Source organism: Plectropomus leopardus, chromosome 5 (assembly GCF_026936395.1).
Source record: "Plectropomus leopardus strain MGB_pleo_1.0 chromosome 5, ASM2693639v1, whole genome shotgun sequence".
NCBI lineage: Eukaryota > Metazoa > Chordata > Actinopteri > Perciformes > Serranidae > Plectropomus > Plectropomus leopardus.
In genome coordinates this window covers 15,510,841-15,526,236 of record NC_142180.1, presented here as the reverse complement: position 1 = coordinate 15,526,236, position 15,396 = coordinate 15,510,841, and the positions used below count along the sequence as shown (strand labels likewise).

General features: G+C 37.7%; 1 protein-coding gene across 3 annotated transcripts in view; it reads right to left on the bottom strand.

Annotated features, from left to right (window-relative positions):
• The window catches only part of rabgap1l (RAB GTPase activating protein 1-like), a 137,808-nt gene that overhangs the window by 117,767 nt on the left and 4,645 nt on the right, over positions 1 to 15,396 (bottom strand). For 2 of the 3 annotated variants that reach the window (XM_088077592.1, XM_088077593.1), the window contains exons 2-9: positions 13,840 to 14,054; positions 12,421 to 12,580; positions 8,891 to 9,095; positions 7,781 to 7,955; positions 6,708 to 6,865; positions 4,967 to 5,077; positions 2,939 to 3,005; positions 2,472 to 2,574 (exon numbers count right to left, since the gene is read on the bottom strand). In XM_088077592.1, coding sequence (XP_087933718.1) covers positions 2,472 to 2,574; positions 2,939 to 3,005; positions 4,967 to 5,077; positions 6,708 to 6,865; positions 7,781 to 7,955; positions 8,891 to 9,095; positions 12,421 to 12,580; positions 13,840 to 13,977 — 1,117 coding nt within the window. In that variant the 5' untranslated portion in view covers positions 13,978 to 14,054. The remainder of the gene's footprint in view (positions 1 to 2,471; positions 2,575 to 2,938; positions 3,006 to 4,966; positions 5,078 to 6,707; positions 6,866 to 7,780; positions 7,956 to 8,890; positions 9,096 to 12,420; positions 12,581 to 13,839; positions 14,055 to 15,396) is intronic. The other variant, XM_088077594.1, reaches the window with a different exon arrangement.

Here is a 15,396-nt window from a genome sequence, read left to right as displayed (position 1 = left end):
TGAACACATGGAAAAGAGACAGAGGGGCTGGAGGAGTTATTTCACCACAGAGAGGTTTTATGTTTTTTAATCAACTTGTGGAGGAACAAAAATAACTACCAGTATCTTAATACAGACTGCAATTGTGAATGTGCCAAAAGCAAACTCCAGGTTTAAAGGGGGGGTGTTTGAAGCTTCAAATAAGCACTGGATGCTTGTTAACCCTACATATTTTCCCAAGATATGTACGTTTTTCATTGCCCTCTTTTCCCTACTTGGGTCACAGTTCTCCTCTATTTCTCAAAATTTATGACAAATTTTCACACCCTTTTTTCATTCTCAAATTGTGTTTTTGGTGCTGCAGTGTGCTTAAGCCAAGCCTTAGCCTTTGGAGCTTTCCTCTCTCCCTCCTTCTTTAACCCTGTGGGGCCAGAGAGGGGTGCCTGTCAGGTGCACATGAGTTGGGCGCGGCTGCAGGAGGACACCTTGTCTCTGTGCAATGTGACCATGTTGTGATAGACCAATTGGATGCTCTAGCAAAGGGTTCTTGGAGGAACTCTGGGGTTGGGGAGCTCTCAGCTTGCCCTACTCCACCAGTCAGTCTGCAAACCTCCCAGTTAGGCATTAAGGACCCAGAGGCGTACGGGCCAGGAAAGACAGTCGGCTGTGGGTCCCCGGCACATGCTAAGCCTACAACCTGGCCTGCCTCCTCCTGATACTCTGCCTGAGTACCATGTTCATGAATCAAAAATTAAACAAAATTCAATGTATTTAACATAAAAATGCTCCTCCTGTAGAGTACTTATAATTTATTCAAATCTTCAAAAGTCACCAAAATGCAGGAAACAAGCCCTATAAGTTAACTTAAGTTTCAAAATGCTACCATTTTTTTGAAATCCCTAGATTGGCAATGAGTACGTGGAGTACTCTTACTCATGTAGATTTTTAAGGATTAATAAATAAGAGAATGACTTAACAATAATCAATCCATTCATCAATTTCTTGTTTAAAGGGTTTCTAAACCTCCACTATTTCCATCAGCTTAAGATTACACTAAAATCTCTTTTGTAAAAAGTTTAACTGTACGTGTGTTTTATGATGAGCGGAATATAAAGCATGTGTAACATCTATCAACTTCTTTTAAACATCTCTGAATTCCGTCTGTCAGTAAGGAAAGCTATGTGCGTTGAGTGTTGAGGTTGGAGTTTGATACTGCCCAACTCCCATGAGGTAGACTGCTTTGACAGACCTGTCATCCACCTTTAAGTCAGCCTCTCAGAGCCTTTGAGTCAGCAAGTTGCCAAGTGGTCTAATTTGTTGTTTGTAATGGATGTGGTGAGGCAAGCTCTCTGCCTGCCCTGGACATAGCCTGTGAGATCTGGTCTTAATACATATACTACCTTTTAAAAAAAAAAAACAAAATTGGTCTTTTACAGGTAAACGATAACTAACTTTATTCAACAAGATTCAATTCTATATTAAAACTTAAAACACTACATTTTACAGTATATATTTGTGTACATAATTTATGAATATTTCATATATGTTCTTGTTCAATTCAGGCTCTAGATTTTAATATTCAGAAAAAGTTATGACCACGCCAAAAAAAAAACCTTTCTCTTTATCCAGTTTAATAACTACATTTAGAAGTATGCCATCAATGGAGTATATTTTCATTCTATCATATTTCTGTGTGAATAATCCTGCTGACCAGTGTTATCAAGTTGTGTCATGAAGAGCTTCATCTTGCAAAGCAAAGAACCAATAACTGGAGGAAAAGCGTAGGATTGTTCGACAGCACTGCAAAGTGAGTTGCATGAGAATAATCTCTTCCAATGCTGTTTTCTTTCTACTTCTCACATAAGTGAGAGCACGTAGCTCAGTTGGCTCTACTGCCTGACATGATGCATAACCGTTTCAGTAAGAGAAAACATGCCAAGCTTTGACACGTAATGGGTCACAAGGCCAGGTGAGATACTACATGTTATGCTAGACAATGGATAAAGCCAATCATCACATCCAGAAGACTGCAAACACTGCATAATTCTCACAAGTAAGACTGGGCTTTGCGTAGTCCCACATCAAATTTGTGACAGTAATGTATGGACATGATTTCTATTTGCATAGTAATAAACAGTAAAAAGGTATGGCTGGTTCCACTTCACACAGATCATAAATGCACCAAACAAAGCTGGCAATTACTAAAAAAAAGCCAACTAATTGCTGCTGTGCACTAGAATTATTAAAGGACATTTATCATTAATATTCAATCAGGGTAGAAACATTTCACCTTTATTTATTTATGCATCGTTCTATCTTTAATTTGTAATTTTGGGGTATAAAGTTGATTTTTAAGTAAAAATGATGCTAGTATCATTGAGAGACATACAACAACGAGCCTTAAATGTTCCACTCACTGCTTGTCTGAATATAAACAAAACTGTTATCTGTGTGACATAATATCTAGGGGGACAATAACTCGTCTAACTCACCTTTAGGCGTGTCTTCATTCAGCGGCTGGAAGGCCGCCATGTTGGGGTTCCATGTTCCTGTGATGACATATGCCTTCCCATCAGAGCTCTTCCCCATTGACTCCTGTAGGTAGGTATACAAGTAGGGGCAAGAGGTGAAAAAAAGAAATAATTATAAACTGTGCAACACATCAGTTTCATACTCCTTATTGAAACTATGTTGAATTGCACTGTCCCCATCAAACGAAAAAAAAACAATAAATAAATGAATAAAATTAAAAACCATAAATTGCAACACATTCAAGATTTTTCTTAAATTATTAATGTGAAATATAAAAACAGGTTCATGTAACATTTGGAAACTTTTCACTTATATAAACTGGAAGAAAGAAAAGGATGGTGTATAGTACAATAAAAACAAAAAACAACTTTGGTCTTACTGGAAAATTAAAAAGGCGGTTAACTTAGTTGAGGTGGATCCTGCTCACCATGTCTAGTAGATGCATGTCACTGTTGCACACTCTCTGTCCTGGACTCAGCAGCATCCCAAAACACCTCAAGGAAAGACAAAGAAGGAAAAAACACAAATCAATAATCACAATTTCCACTGCAGAGTTACAGCCTGCATTAACAACAGAAAGAATCAAAGTAGTTAAGAGGAAACAAAACTGGAATATGAGGCACTGACGTGACTGAATTACACTCACACATATTGTAAGAATAATGCATTTCAATATTTAAATCTGAAAAGACTTCAAGACCCCTTACTGTGCATCGGTCAATTTAGAAAACTCATTAATATATAATCTTGGCTAGAAATTAAAATGACCTCGATAATCTATGCTTCGCAAAACATTCTAGTCTAGCATGTCAGCATAGAGACAAAGGAGGTTAATAAACAAGAAAAAAAAACACAGAGGGCAAACTATAGTTTCTAATACACATATGTAATGTTATGCTGCACTACAACGAAACAGCATGATTTATCCTGTTTCACGTTCATCATACCAATCCAGCATAATCTCTTGTTATAGTAGTCCCTTCAGTTTTAGGTCAGAGGTGCCATCATGTGGTCACCATGGGAACCACTTAATTTCAGAAATGCGTTACATAACAACACATCCTCAGTTAAACCAGCACTAAGCCACTAGGGTTCATAATGAGTTCGAAAGATAACTTCCAGGTCAAAGGCTTTTTTTTTTTCCCCCCAAACAAAGGTGTCACATAGCTACTCAGGACTAAAACAGACCACAATCTGTTGTGTTAATACAACAGAGATGAAATCACAAAACATTTCCAAATAATTAACCACTGGGAGTGCAGCAATTAAAAAAAATAAAATTTTAAAAAAGTGCTGTCAAACATGGGCCAAGCACCTCAGAAGAACACAATAGGGGTTTCTCTAGATACTAAAAATAAAGCGGAGGGCAGGTGTCTGTCTCCCTCTGATAGCGACATGAGGTGAAGGATTGAAGAAGAAAAGAGGGGAGTGATAACGATGACCTAGTTCTTTGGTGCTTCCGTGCTGCTAGAACATGTAAACACATAAAACGAGAGAGACTGCAGAAAGTCAAAAGTGATTTTAAGTACATCAGTATTCCTCTGTTTGGCTTGCTGGATACATATCTTTGTTTTTTTGTTTGTGCTTCCCCTCTGTAATATTCTGAAACATGGACAGTCATGTGTCTTATACTGAAAGGTTATAGTCTAATTTCCCATAATGAAATGTATGACACGGCTATAGATATATTCTGTGTGCTGTGTGAATATCCAACATGTTTAGAGCATTGTTTTTGAGCTCTTCATGACCTCCTTCAGTTCAGCACATTTATCCTGCTGAGACAGCTGCCTTAAAAAATGCAATGCTAACAGCACCAAGATAGTTTAACATGCAGCTCTCTTTTCAAAGTACTGTTGTCAAAAATACTGATTTATCAAAATATATCAATTATAAAATCCTTTCGATACTCCTTTTCTGCTGTATGAACACACGGGTGCCAGCCGCACTGTCTGTCTCTCTGTTGTTATTCATGTTAACTCATGTTAACTATTCTCTGCTACAAACCAAAGAAGGGAAAAATGTATTGTCTTCAGTTTAGTATATTTATCTATTAATAAAATGTTTAACTTGTATGCCCTTAGTGTCAAATTTCCCTGATGATATTGAAAATGGTAAAGTTTAAAATTTCAGTATAGCGACAATACTGACAATATTTTAAAAAAATACATAAATAAAAAACCCTGAAAAAGCATCAGTTTAATAGGAGGAAGGATAGAGATGTGGCATTACTATAGACAGTAGACATTAGTTCCAAACTTTTGGAGAGCCAAGTGCATTATTAGTTGGGTGAACCTTAAATAAAGAGCTGATAAGATAAAATCCTGAAAATGAAAATGTGTGAGGAATAAATACAGTGTAACACCTGCAGCACAGACCCCCATCCCCAACTAAGACCTCCCAGTGGAACGTTACTAGGACGTCGTGATGCATCATCTCTTTTTACAGTGATCCTCACCTCTCGATGCCCAGCTCCTTGTTGCACATTTGCTGAACTGAAACTACGACCTTCTTCTGAATGCCCTGTCGCAGCTTAAAGTAGAATTTATCTCTGTCCTTAGGCACTGGACTGTGGAGGGAAAGAACAGGGGGGTTGTTACACATAACCTTAGAGACTTTGATGTGATTCAATTTATTGTGTTGTTGTACTGAGGTGTTCTTTAATGTAATTTCAAGTGTATTTTGAATGTACTTTGTTTTATGTTATTTTTCCCTCTGCCTAATGCCCCTTTCTTTGCTAGATCTCGATCTAGTGTCTGCTGTGCTTTCAGAGTAGCTACTGCGCCATTTTTCAGAGGAGAAAAGAAATGAAAATCCATCACTAAAAAACTCGATATATGATGGCTTGTGAAAATGGAAAAATTGTCTTACTGTGCCGATAAGCTTTATGCTTGTAACAGAAGAACAATAACAATCTGATAAAACAGTGTTGCAGCAAAATATTAATGCTTTTCAACTATGAACATATCTGTGATATAAACACTCGGTCCTGAGCTGATAAGAAACACACAGTATGAGTTTTGTGTGCGGGTGTGTGTGTGTGTGTGCCACATCTATCACAGAGCTGTACTCAAAAAAATGAATAATGGCACCCCATGATCATACAATAACAGTGTTTCCCCTACCAATATATTGGTGGTATGGCCCACCCTGCCTCACCAACAGGGAATTAAACCTTTTTTCTTTTACTCTTCTTTTAAATTAAATCAACATAAAGATATTATTAAATAAACTTGACATTTAAGGTTGAAAAATGTCCCATGTTATCATGTAGGCTTCATGTATTGCATTTCTAAATGTTGTGGCATTATGTCCATATAAAAAGGTTGTTTATCTTTCAAACACACACATTATTTGCTTCAGTTGTAGCATGCAAAGTTGCAGCAGGATGCACTTTATTTGGGTTATTTGAAAGAGACTAACTTATAACCATCGGCATAATGGTCAAGGGATCCAGATGCTGCCTCGTGAAGCACGAGAACTAACGGAGTAACAGTCAAGCCAGCTGACACTTGCAACTTTAGCTACCTCAAAAGTTAGAGTGTACCCATACTCTAACCTTTATGGTAAAAGCCTTTATATTAACTAAGCCGGTCTAGGGCACACATGTCCTCTTTCCAAAATATGATATTAACATAGAGTATATGCAAAGCATATATATGAAATAATATTTATTAGATTATATTTACAGGAATTATAAAACATGAAACAGGAAATAAGAAATCCTATTAAAGAAATATGCTTAAGTCTTTAATTTTGATTTGCTGGGGAAAAAAATGAAGGCATCTCTGACTCTGAATACATACAGATGCCAATCAAGCAAAGTTTTCAGGCTCAGTTTGGAGAACAACCTAAATTGAAGCTCCAAATGTGCACCTCTAAATAGCTACATTTTTAAAAAAACATTAGGTTTCATTAAAAATAATGCATTGTTTAAACTGAACTTTACTCAAAGAATGCCAGAAAGCATCTTAATATTTATGTTAAGCCATTTTAGCCATTATATTGTCTCCACCCCTCCAAGACAGCTGATCTGAGGGAAACACTGCAATAATGTAGCTCTATAGTTCTGCTAAAAAAAGGTTGTTTAATTCGAAAGCAGTTTTCATAAATAATGTAGAAGACTTTTTGTGAATGTATAGAGCCATCTTACTTGGAAACACCTATAGACCTAGTGCATGTCTGTGTGGACAGTGTACCTGTAGTTCCCCTTGCCATCATCCTCCTTGATCTCCAGCGAGACAGTGAAGGTGTATAGGTCGCCGTCAGGCGGACTGGACATCGCTGAGTCCCTGATGTCTGCTGGCCGTGAAGAACGCCGAAAGGCTGTGGAGAAACTGTACAGGATACGACTGACCTGGAAAAAGAAAATAAAAAGAGAAGCTTTAGAGACAGAATAACAAGGAAGTAGAGAATATTAGGAAGAAAAAGCTAATAAAAAAAGAATAAACTGGAATGAAGTAACATGTGAAAGGAAATTAGTAAAAAGAATAAAAAGAAACAAATAGAAATGAACAGAACATGACAGAAAAGGATATTTCTAACAAGAGTGGAAAAGAACTGGACAACATTGAGAAAAATATACAAAAAAAGACAACAGCGCCCTCAGCTGGTATACTAGTGTCAGTACCTATAGGACTGAAATACATCTATATAACATACTGAAATGGCTTTTCTTTAAGTAACAGCAGAAGAGGGTATTATGTAAATAAGAGTCCAGAGCCTGAAGACAGCTTCACAAATCTGCCACTTAAGAATGAATTCACTTCGGACAAATACTCACTGATTATGGAGTTGTATTGTATTTATAAATGTTAATGGGGATGACTTTGTACACTACACTCTCTTGGTGTATCACGATGGCTTGAAATCAAATCTGCAGCAATGTTACTTACTCAAATGACATTTAACATTTTAAAAAGGAAAGAGACGGCTTATATGGTGTCTCTGGAATGCAGAATTTTGATTAACTACTTAAAATCTTACTCTAACCAAATTACTTTCATAATTCTGTTTCCTGTTCAACAGTTCTATTAATATCTAATATACTTCTATTCTTCTTTCTTGAAAAAAGAAATGACAGGAGTACCAAGTTAACCGCCTTAAAAAGTGACAATTTGCTGAGGTTTTGTATTATATGTGGATCTCAAAAAGTAACGGATAAATATTTGGAAAAGTAACTGATATAGAAGCTTTAAAGTGTTAAATTTGAGAACTGAGTTTGGTGTGGAGTTCTGCAGTTTATAATGTGGAATACATGTATGTAACTCACAGCCTCTTTGATGTGGCAGGAGAAGACGTGAATCTGGAAGTCCTCAGAGCTTCGGTAACTCTCGGTGAAGGAGAAACAGTCACTTTCCACAGAACCCTCTCGTCCGCGGGCACAGAACAACACCTTGTAGATGGGAAATGAGGCAATCTCTGTACCCGAGGCCTGGTCCACAATCCTGAGAAGAGTCAGTGTATTTCCCACGTGAAAATGATGCTCTGGTCCAGACTTCTGATCAGTGTAACAGCATATTAAAGACACTAAATTTCAATTTGTAAACCTGTGTAATCTATTTCAACTTTTAACAAGAAGTAACATTTTCAAGATTCCCTTTTCTCTATAGCTCTGTGAGCTCAAATGCCAGAGCAAACATCAAACATTTCGAAGAACTTTTGAAATGTGTCATATCATGCAAAATTAGCATCGATACTTCACATTACTTTGGACTAAACAGAAGTTCTGTAACAGTCAACTCAATCAATGGCATCAAACTTTGTATTCAACCTAGCTTCCATTCAATCAAGAGGTGAGGCATTCATCTTACTGCTGTCTAGCTGAGCATAAATATAAACATTTTCAGCATGGTCAAAAAAAAAGCCATGTCTCATTTCCTCTTTGGTGCAGCTGCATTTCATGTTCCCTTTTCATTTCATGACTCAAGATTGCAGATAAGTTTCTCTCCAAATCCTGTAATATACACTCTATCTGAAACTCCATGTCATCTGCTGGCTAACAGGCCTCAGAGGCGATAGGCACCTTTAACAGGCAAAAAACTCATGATGATCTGTTCTTGGTTGGTCTGACATGTTTTATACTGTACACAGGAACCTGTGATGTGCAAAGTTCTGCTTTAACAAAGAAATAGTGATGTAGTAGTCAGACTTAGAGTCTCTGTAGTCATGTTCACCTCTTTAATGTATCCCTAACACAGTTATCACTGGTTTATATGATGACCATGCATCATTAATATACTGTGTTGTGTTTTTGTTTCTTTACTGTTAATTTGTAGTTCAATCTGTTTAAAATGCAGATTTCAGCAAACTTTCCTCATAGCTCATTTTAAATCAACAACAACATCAAAGACACATACTTCTGTCTCAATGTGTGCCTGACCTGACAGAGCCGTCTGATCCACAGGGCACATGCAGGGTGATGGGGATGGGGATGGCACTTTCAGCACGCAAGGTGGCCATGGCCCTCTGTGCTTCTGCCTCATTGCGCGGGGCTTTGACCCAGGTGCAGCCAAGGTAGGACAGCTTGTTGAACTGGACACTGTCCTCCTCCAGCACTGTAGGGCTAGGTGGTGCTGGACATGATTCTTTGAGCAGACAGAAAGGTTGTGCAAAGTTGAAAGCCCTGGTTTTCTGTTTGTACTCAAAGCTAAACAGATGTCTGCTTTTCTACTATCTCGTGACATCTTAACCAAATTTTAACCAAGATAATAAATATATATTTTATTACCAGCTTTCAACAACATCACTTCCCATGAGTCTGGCAAGCCGTCAAAAGTGTCATGAGAATGAAATTTCACAACCTGTGGTCTAACAGATATACCAGACCGGTGCATTTAAGGGGAGAGGGAAACAGACAAACCCTCAAAAACGAAGTAAGAAATTAAGATGAGCACAGGAAGAGACTACGCAGGAAGTTAGAGGGTCTTCTCTAAAATACACTTTGACCTGATACTTTCACACTTTGCAAACAGGAAGCAGAACAATGAGAGCAGCAGCTGGATTTCCACAACTGACTGGCTATTATTCTACACCATGCTAACTATTTCCTCTTAGTTCACTCAGCAATTGTTAAGCACAAAAACAACACTTAGGAGGTAAGAAATGAAATAACGGCAAGTAAATAAATAAAAATGTTTCCTGACGTAAAATGTTCTCTCTAGAATCTAAAAATACCAATCCACAGTTTGCGTGAAAAATAATCACCTCATACCATGAAATATTTTTGACATACCTTGATTTTTGGCATTTTGTTGTGCTACAAACTTCATTGTTGACAACATTGCTAAACCCACTGTATGTTTGGAGAAACAGAGCTAGCCATGTACTTCCTTCCTCTATGATGCTTGCGGTTTCATTTCACCTGAAAGTGAGGAGCTTCACCAGAAGACGTCATCCATAATCACCTACAGAGGAGCTTTCATTTGACTTATTCTTCTAAGATCCTAGGCATGAAAGCTATCTTTGTGTAGCATTTGAGGAGCTGAAGGTTCAGGGGTGTATTCCATCAAAATAAAAAAGGAAAACTATTATATTCTTGTCCACACTGACTCTTGATAATATGGAATATGCCCAATTATTGTAGCGCTGAGCCTTCTCCGCCAACTCACTCATGGTGCAAATAATAAACTAACACAAAGATGACAATAACCAGAATAAACTACCATTTTTGGACTAAACAAATTATAAACACTAAAAAGAGTGAGATTTGCATTTTGGACCATAAAAAAGCACACTTAACTGCAAATCACAATCTACTCAGTCCATCACAAGGCATGATGGGAAATGAGCATCGCTACAACATAGCCTACAGTCTAAAATCTGTAGATTGAGGGTGATTGTGTATAAAATCAGGATTACCTGATATAGGATGGCCTATATCAAATAATCTACTGGCTTTTTAAGACTGTTAAAGTGGTGAGAGATGATTTTTTGAAGACGTTTTATTATTCAGTTCTTTGTAACTAAATCAAATATGTACATTTATGACTGGTAACATTGTGAGAAAAACGTCCTAAACCTGGGACAAAAGTGAAGGTAGGCTGCTATACGGAGCTGTCTTTTTGGATTCTTTGACATGTAGCTAAACTAAGCGTAACAGTTATCCTGCCAGACTAGTTCGGCAGCATAAGTTACCATGGTTACTGAACGGGGACTCACATAAGACACATTCATGGAACTGATGTCTTGCTTAATGTAGCGAGACCTATCAAAATAAACCAGGCTTTTCCTTTATCCACCTTGGTGGAATACCCCTAAGGTCTGTAAATCACTAGAACAAGCACATTTGATGTTTGAGTGAACTGGATAATTTGGACAGTAAAATCAGGGCTGAACAGGGATGGACATGAAACCAAAACATAATAACGCTCATGATGCATCAAGTTTGCAGGAAAATAATCTAAAATTCTTAAACATAAATGCCCATAAATAAATCCCAGAAAATGAAATATAATTCAACAGTTTCAATAATGAGAGACCTCAGAGGAACTGGGACTTGTAAGTTTTAACTTTGGTAGCTTTGCACCTGCCACTGAGCTAAACAGCGCAGTCCATTGACCACTGCTAGCTTGTTGTTCTTGCAGAAATGTTCGTTTAGCTTTCAGGGTCAACCTGTCCTTGTTAAAAGAACAAAGACAGTCGAATCAATGTCAGAGAGTTCAGATACCAGCCCTGCTAATCTGATATGGCAAAACTTTACTTTGGTATGTCAATGCCATGCAAAAAGCTACATCGTTACCTGCACAGCACTATAATTTAAAACATTTCTCATCCAGTAGTGCTTTTTATTTTCACTCTGGTGAAAAAAAGACTTGTACTAACTTATAAATCTCTGAAACTCATTCCCCATAATAACATGATTTGACAACTACATCCAGATAAACAATTACAAAAGAAAACTACATTTCTCATTCCATCATGGCCTGGGCCTTCAGTTCTGCATGAACTTATCCATCAATTATTCAATTTATTGTGATTCACTGTCCTATATAAATGATAAAAAGCTCATTAAAATCTGACAGCTTATATATGAATACTGTCACAGTGCCCTTTCTAAATTAAAGGTATTTTTAAATTTGGACCTTATTTTCCTTTGTTTTGTGTCTAAGTGATGAATGGGAACAACAAATTGTTCAATTGGTACAGTGTTGAGAGAGACAGCTGCAGTTGGCAGCTGCAAAACAAGCTGCAATGTTAACTATTTTGGGCATGCTTGCATGTTAAAGAGTTTGTTGTTGAGATTGTTAAAGAGTAAGATCATTTTTCTCTAACCAGAAACAGCTCTGAAATAACCATTGCCATTTCCACCAAGTTGCATTTAAATAAAAACTAATTTTAGCATGTGTACAGCCAGGATATTTCCACATCTAACTGATTCACTTTGGGTTGGAGGTGTAGAAAGAAGAGTGTGTTTTTGTGAGTGTTTAGGATGATAAAATTACTGTTTATTAAATGGAGTTATTAAATGGATTACTGATAGCGATTTTGAGACCGTTTCTGGTTAAATTATACTTATTTTAATCTTTAACAAAAAGGTCGACCTCTGTAGGTATCCTTTCCATAAGTTGTTCAACGCTTACAATAAAGATCTGAACATGTTAGTGGTGAATAACAAGCACTTTCAGTGGACAGTGCAAACATGTCTTGAATGGTTACTGCAGCTTATCTTGGCCAATACCTGGACAATTTCAAAAATTGCTGTTCCTATTCGTTACTTAAACACAAATATAGGAAAACAGCAAATATGAATATGAAATATAAACAGCAAAACGTATCATTTAACTACAGTAGTAATTTTTTAAAATTAAAAGTACAATATAGTTGACATTTCACTTTTAAAGCATGTTTGAGTGAATTTAAGAATAGCTGACTTTAACTGCCTGCAAGTAGATACACTGACTGTAAACGGACCTGAGTCTTTACCTGCTGGTTGTGGCTCCAGGACTCGGCTCTCTGGGTCACTGTGCTTCTCCATCTTTTCCACATTGCTCTTCTCCACCTTCATGTCATCATCATCATCCAACACCTCCTCCATAGCTTTCTCCAGCTGCTCACTCCCATTCAAAGACATCTGAGGAGAGGAAAAGAAAAGAACATTTGTGAGAAACAGGAAGCGATAAAGCAGGATGATGACAAGGATACATAGAAATAGATGCAGCAGAGTGGAGCTTACTGGACTGAGTCAGCGTTTTTACAAAGAACTGTTGATCACTCTGTTTCAGTTTGCTTTCATCATGCTTTCTATCTATAATAAAAGTACAAACACATTCTTTGAAAATCTAATCAGCCACACAAGCTCTGGTGGTAGCATGGGACACCCTTGGCTAAGTTAAAACGACAGTTATCTCTATAAACAGATATCTGCATATGTATGCAGAATCCATGGGCAAAATATTAAGATTTTGGTATCAGAAGCTTTCTGGTTTCAGTCTGTAGTTCGATTCGTTGTGAACAATCGTGTTTAAGTAGGTTTTAGTTGCCAACAGATATGCAATGGCCAAAATGTAATCTCAGCTCAAACTTTCAGATATTGTCTAATATCTAATTTAATGTCTAATGTCTAATTTATTTATTTTTTTAGAGTTTTACAAATGTATTTGCTTCAAAATACAGATATCTTGTTATTGAGATTAGTTCAAATGTTATCTGAACCTGTCTTAAGTTGCTAATTCAACTGCAGACAATGACTAGCACACAGAAAATGAAGTTTTAGCCTGGATATCCACTGTAAGTATTAGCTGTTGCCCCCATAAGATTATTGCTGTCACAGTGATAGCTGATGAGTTCTGAGATCTACAAGAGAGGTAGGCTATTAAATCCAGGAGGGTGATTTAGAAAGTTTTTGATGTTTTACAATTGTAAACCTGACGTTACAGTTGAAATTGTGAAATGTACCTTTAAGACATATTGTGTTGCTAAGTTAAGACACTAGATGATGCCTTGTTTATCTTTGAAGTTAGCGGCGCTCTCGCCATGGAGGGATGCCTGTTACCAAACTCCTGTCTTTCTGTAGCCTCTAAACTCAACACTGAAGTAAGGGTACCGTGTATGCTTAATATCTGCTCATGTATGATGAAATAGCAGCCATACAACTGGGCTTTGTAAGATTGATGTGTGGTTTGTAATAAATGACAAGCATTGTGGAAACCCCAGACACATGTGGCTGTACACTTTTGGCTAACTTTACTGCCTCCAACGCTCTCAAAACCTCTATTATCCAAGAAGCACGGACACAAACCGTTACACTGAGCTTCATGTTTGTGCAGTGACAGAATGAATATTACATATTGTACAAGTCAAGTCAGGAGTAAAACTATGTGTTGTTCTGACCTTAAGTTTTGGTTTGCCCTCTGAGCCTTGTGGTGACCCAGCAGCACTGGACTGTACCAGAACAAATTCCTCACTGGTGACGGTGGCCACGGACTCGGTAGAGCTGCTGACTTTTCCAAGTGAGGAGCGGTCATCCATGGCTGGCTGGTTTACTTAGGGTCGGCTGGGGAGACCAGGGTTAAAGCTCTCCCCTTCCCTCTCCTGTCCACCCAGCTCTGCGGGAAGACAAACGGATTAAATTATACAGGTGTTTTTCTAGTATTTCAGTGAATATTTTAGGCACCATACTGAAAACAAAAATACCCAATTTGCTTTGGACACATCTGTAAATGAGATGAGGTGATGAAAATTCTTACGTGTGAATACATCTCAATAATAGTTACAAGGTCACAGACTTAAGGTACCATCATGTGTGCAGTGTTTTCACTGTGATGCGCAATGCCAAACCACAACACACCCATTAAGTACATGGGCACAGCAGGGACAAAAAAGGCACTGGCTAAATAACTCTGGCCCTTATAGGCCACATTTTTAGGTTGTGAGTCTGAGCCAGAGTAACTCTAACCCCCCTATCATCTCTGAGTTAATGAAACTAGCTGAGAACGTGGGCACAATTTGTAAACCTAACCACAAATCTGCTGTTCTGCAATTCCTAACATTGTTTTGAGCGCGTAGGGTGTGATTAGTGTCTTACAGATCACTCTGGCATTTACCCATTGCTTGTCAGTGTCTGACAGGCCCAAGCTAGCTGGAAAAAATTCTGTATGACTCTATTTTCAACATGCTTCTTCACACAGAACGTTATGAGCATTAAAGAGGAGTGATATGTCAGCAGTATCCACAAATAATTATGTAACACTTTTAATGATACACAGTAGCACAATGAAACGGACGCATTTTAGCCCTAGGCTTTCCTGAGTGTTAGTGGGACATTCGCGGGTGTGACCCTTATTTAATCGTAGCCAGAAACCCGCTTGTGATGACCAATCAGCTGGTCAGGGTCAGATCCAATATATTTTACAGCAGTTAAACTGACATAGTTGCAACATTTTGTCAGATCTGTGACCAAACAAATATATTACTTACACAACATTCACAGTAACTGTTGTACTCATGTTGATTGCTATCTATTGTTCTCTTTTTTTTTGTATTCTTCTGGACTCTGTGTGTGTTTGCTAGCACAGCACCAAAAGACAAGCACTGACAAAGTATGTCTGCACATCTGTATCGGCTTCTTGTCTCTACATGTTACATCCTGTTGGCTCTTCAATTCTGCTATGGGCAGGACTCCACCACAAACAAACAACTCATCATGCAGAGCCAGTTAAAACCTGGCTGTAAGCAAGTCAGTAAGCTTTATTAAATTAATACACATTAAGAAAGTTTTATTTAAAGTTCTACTGTTGATTTTAAAACAGAAAATGCTGACATTAAAAGCTGATAAGGAACTGCAAACTCAAGCCTGGCAGACCGCTTGCTTTTAGCATTCACAAATTATATTTACCTTTTGATGAACACACGGATACAATGTAACCAGAGAGTTTTATTGCAAAATGA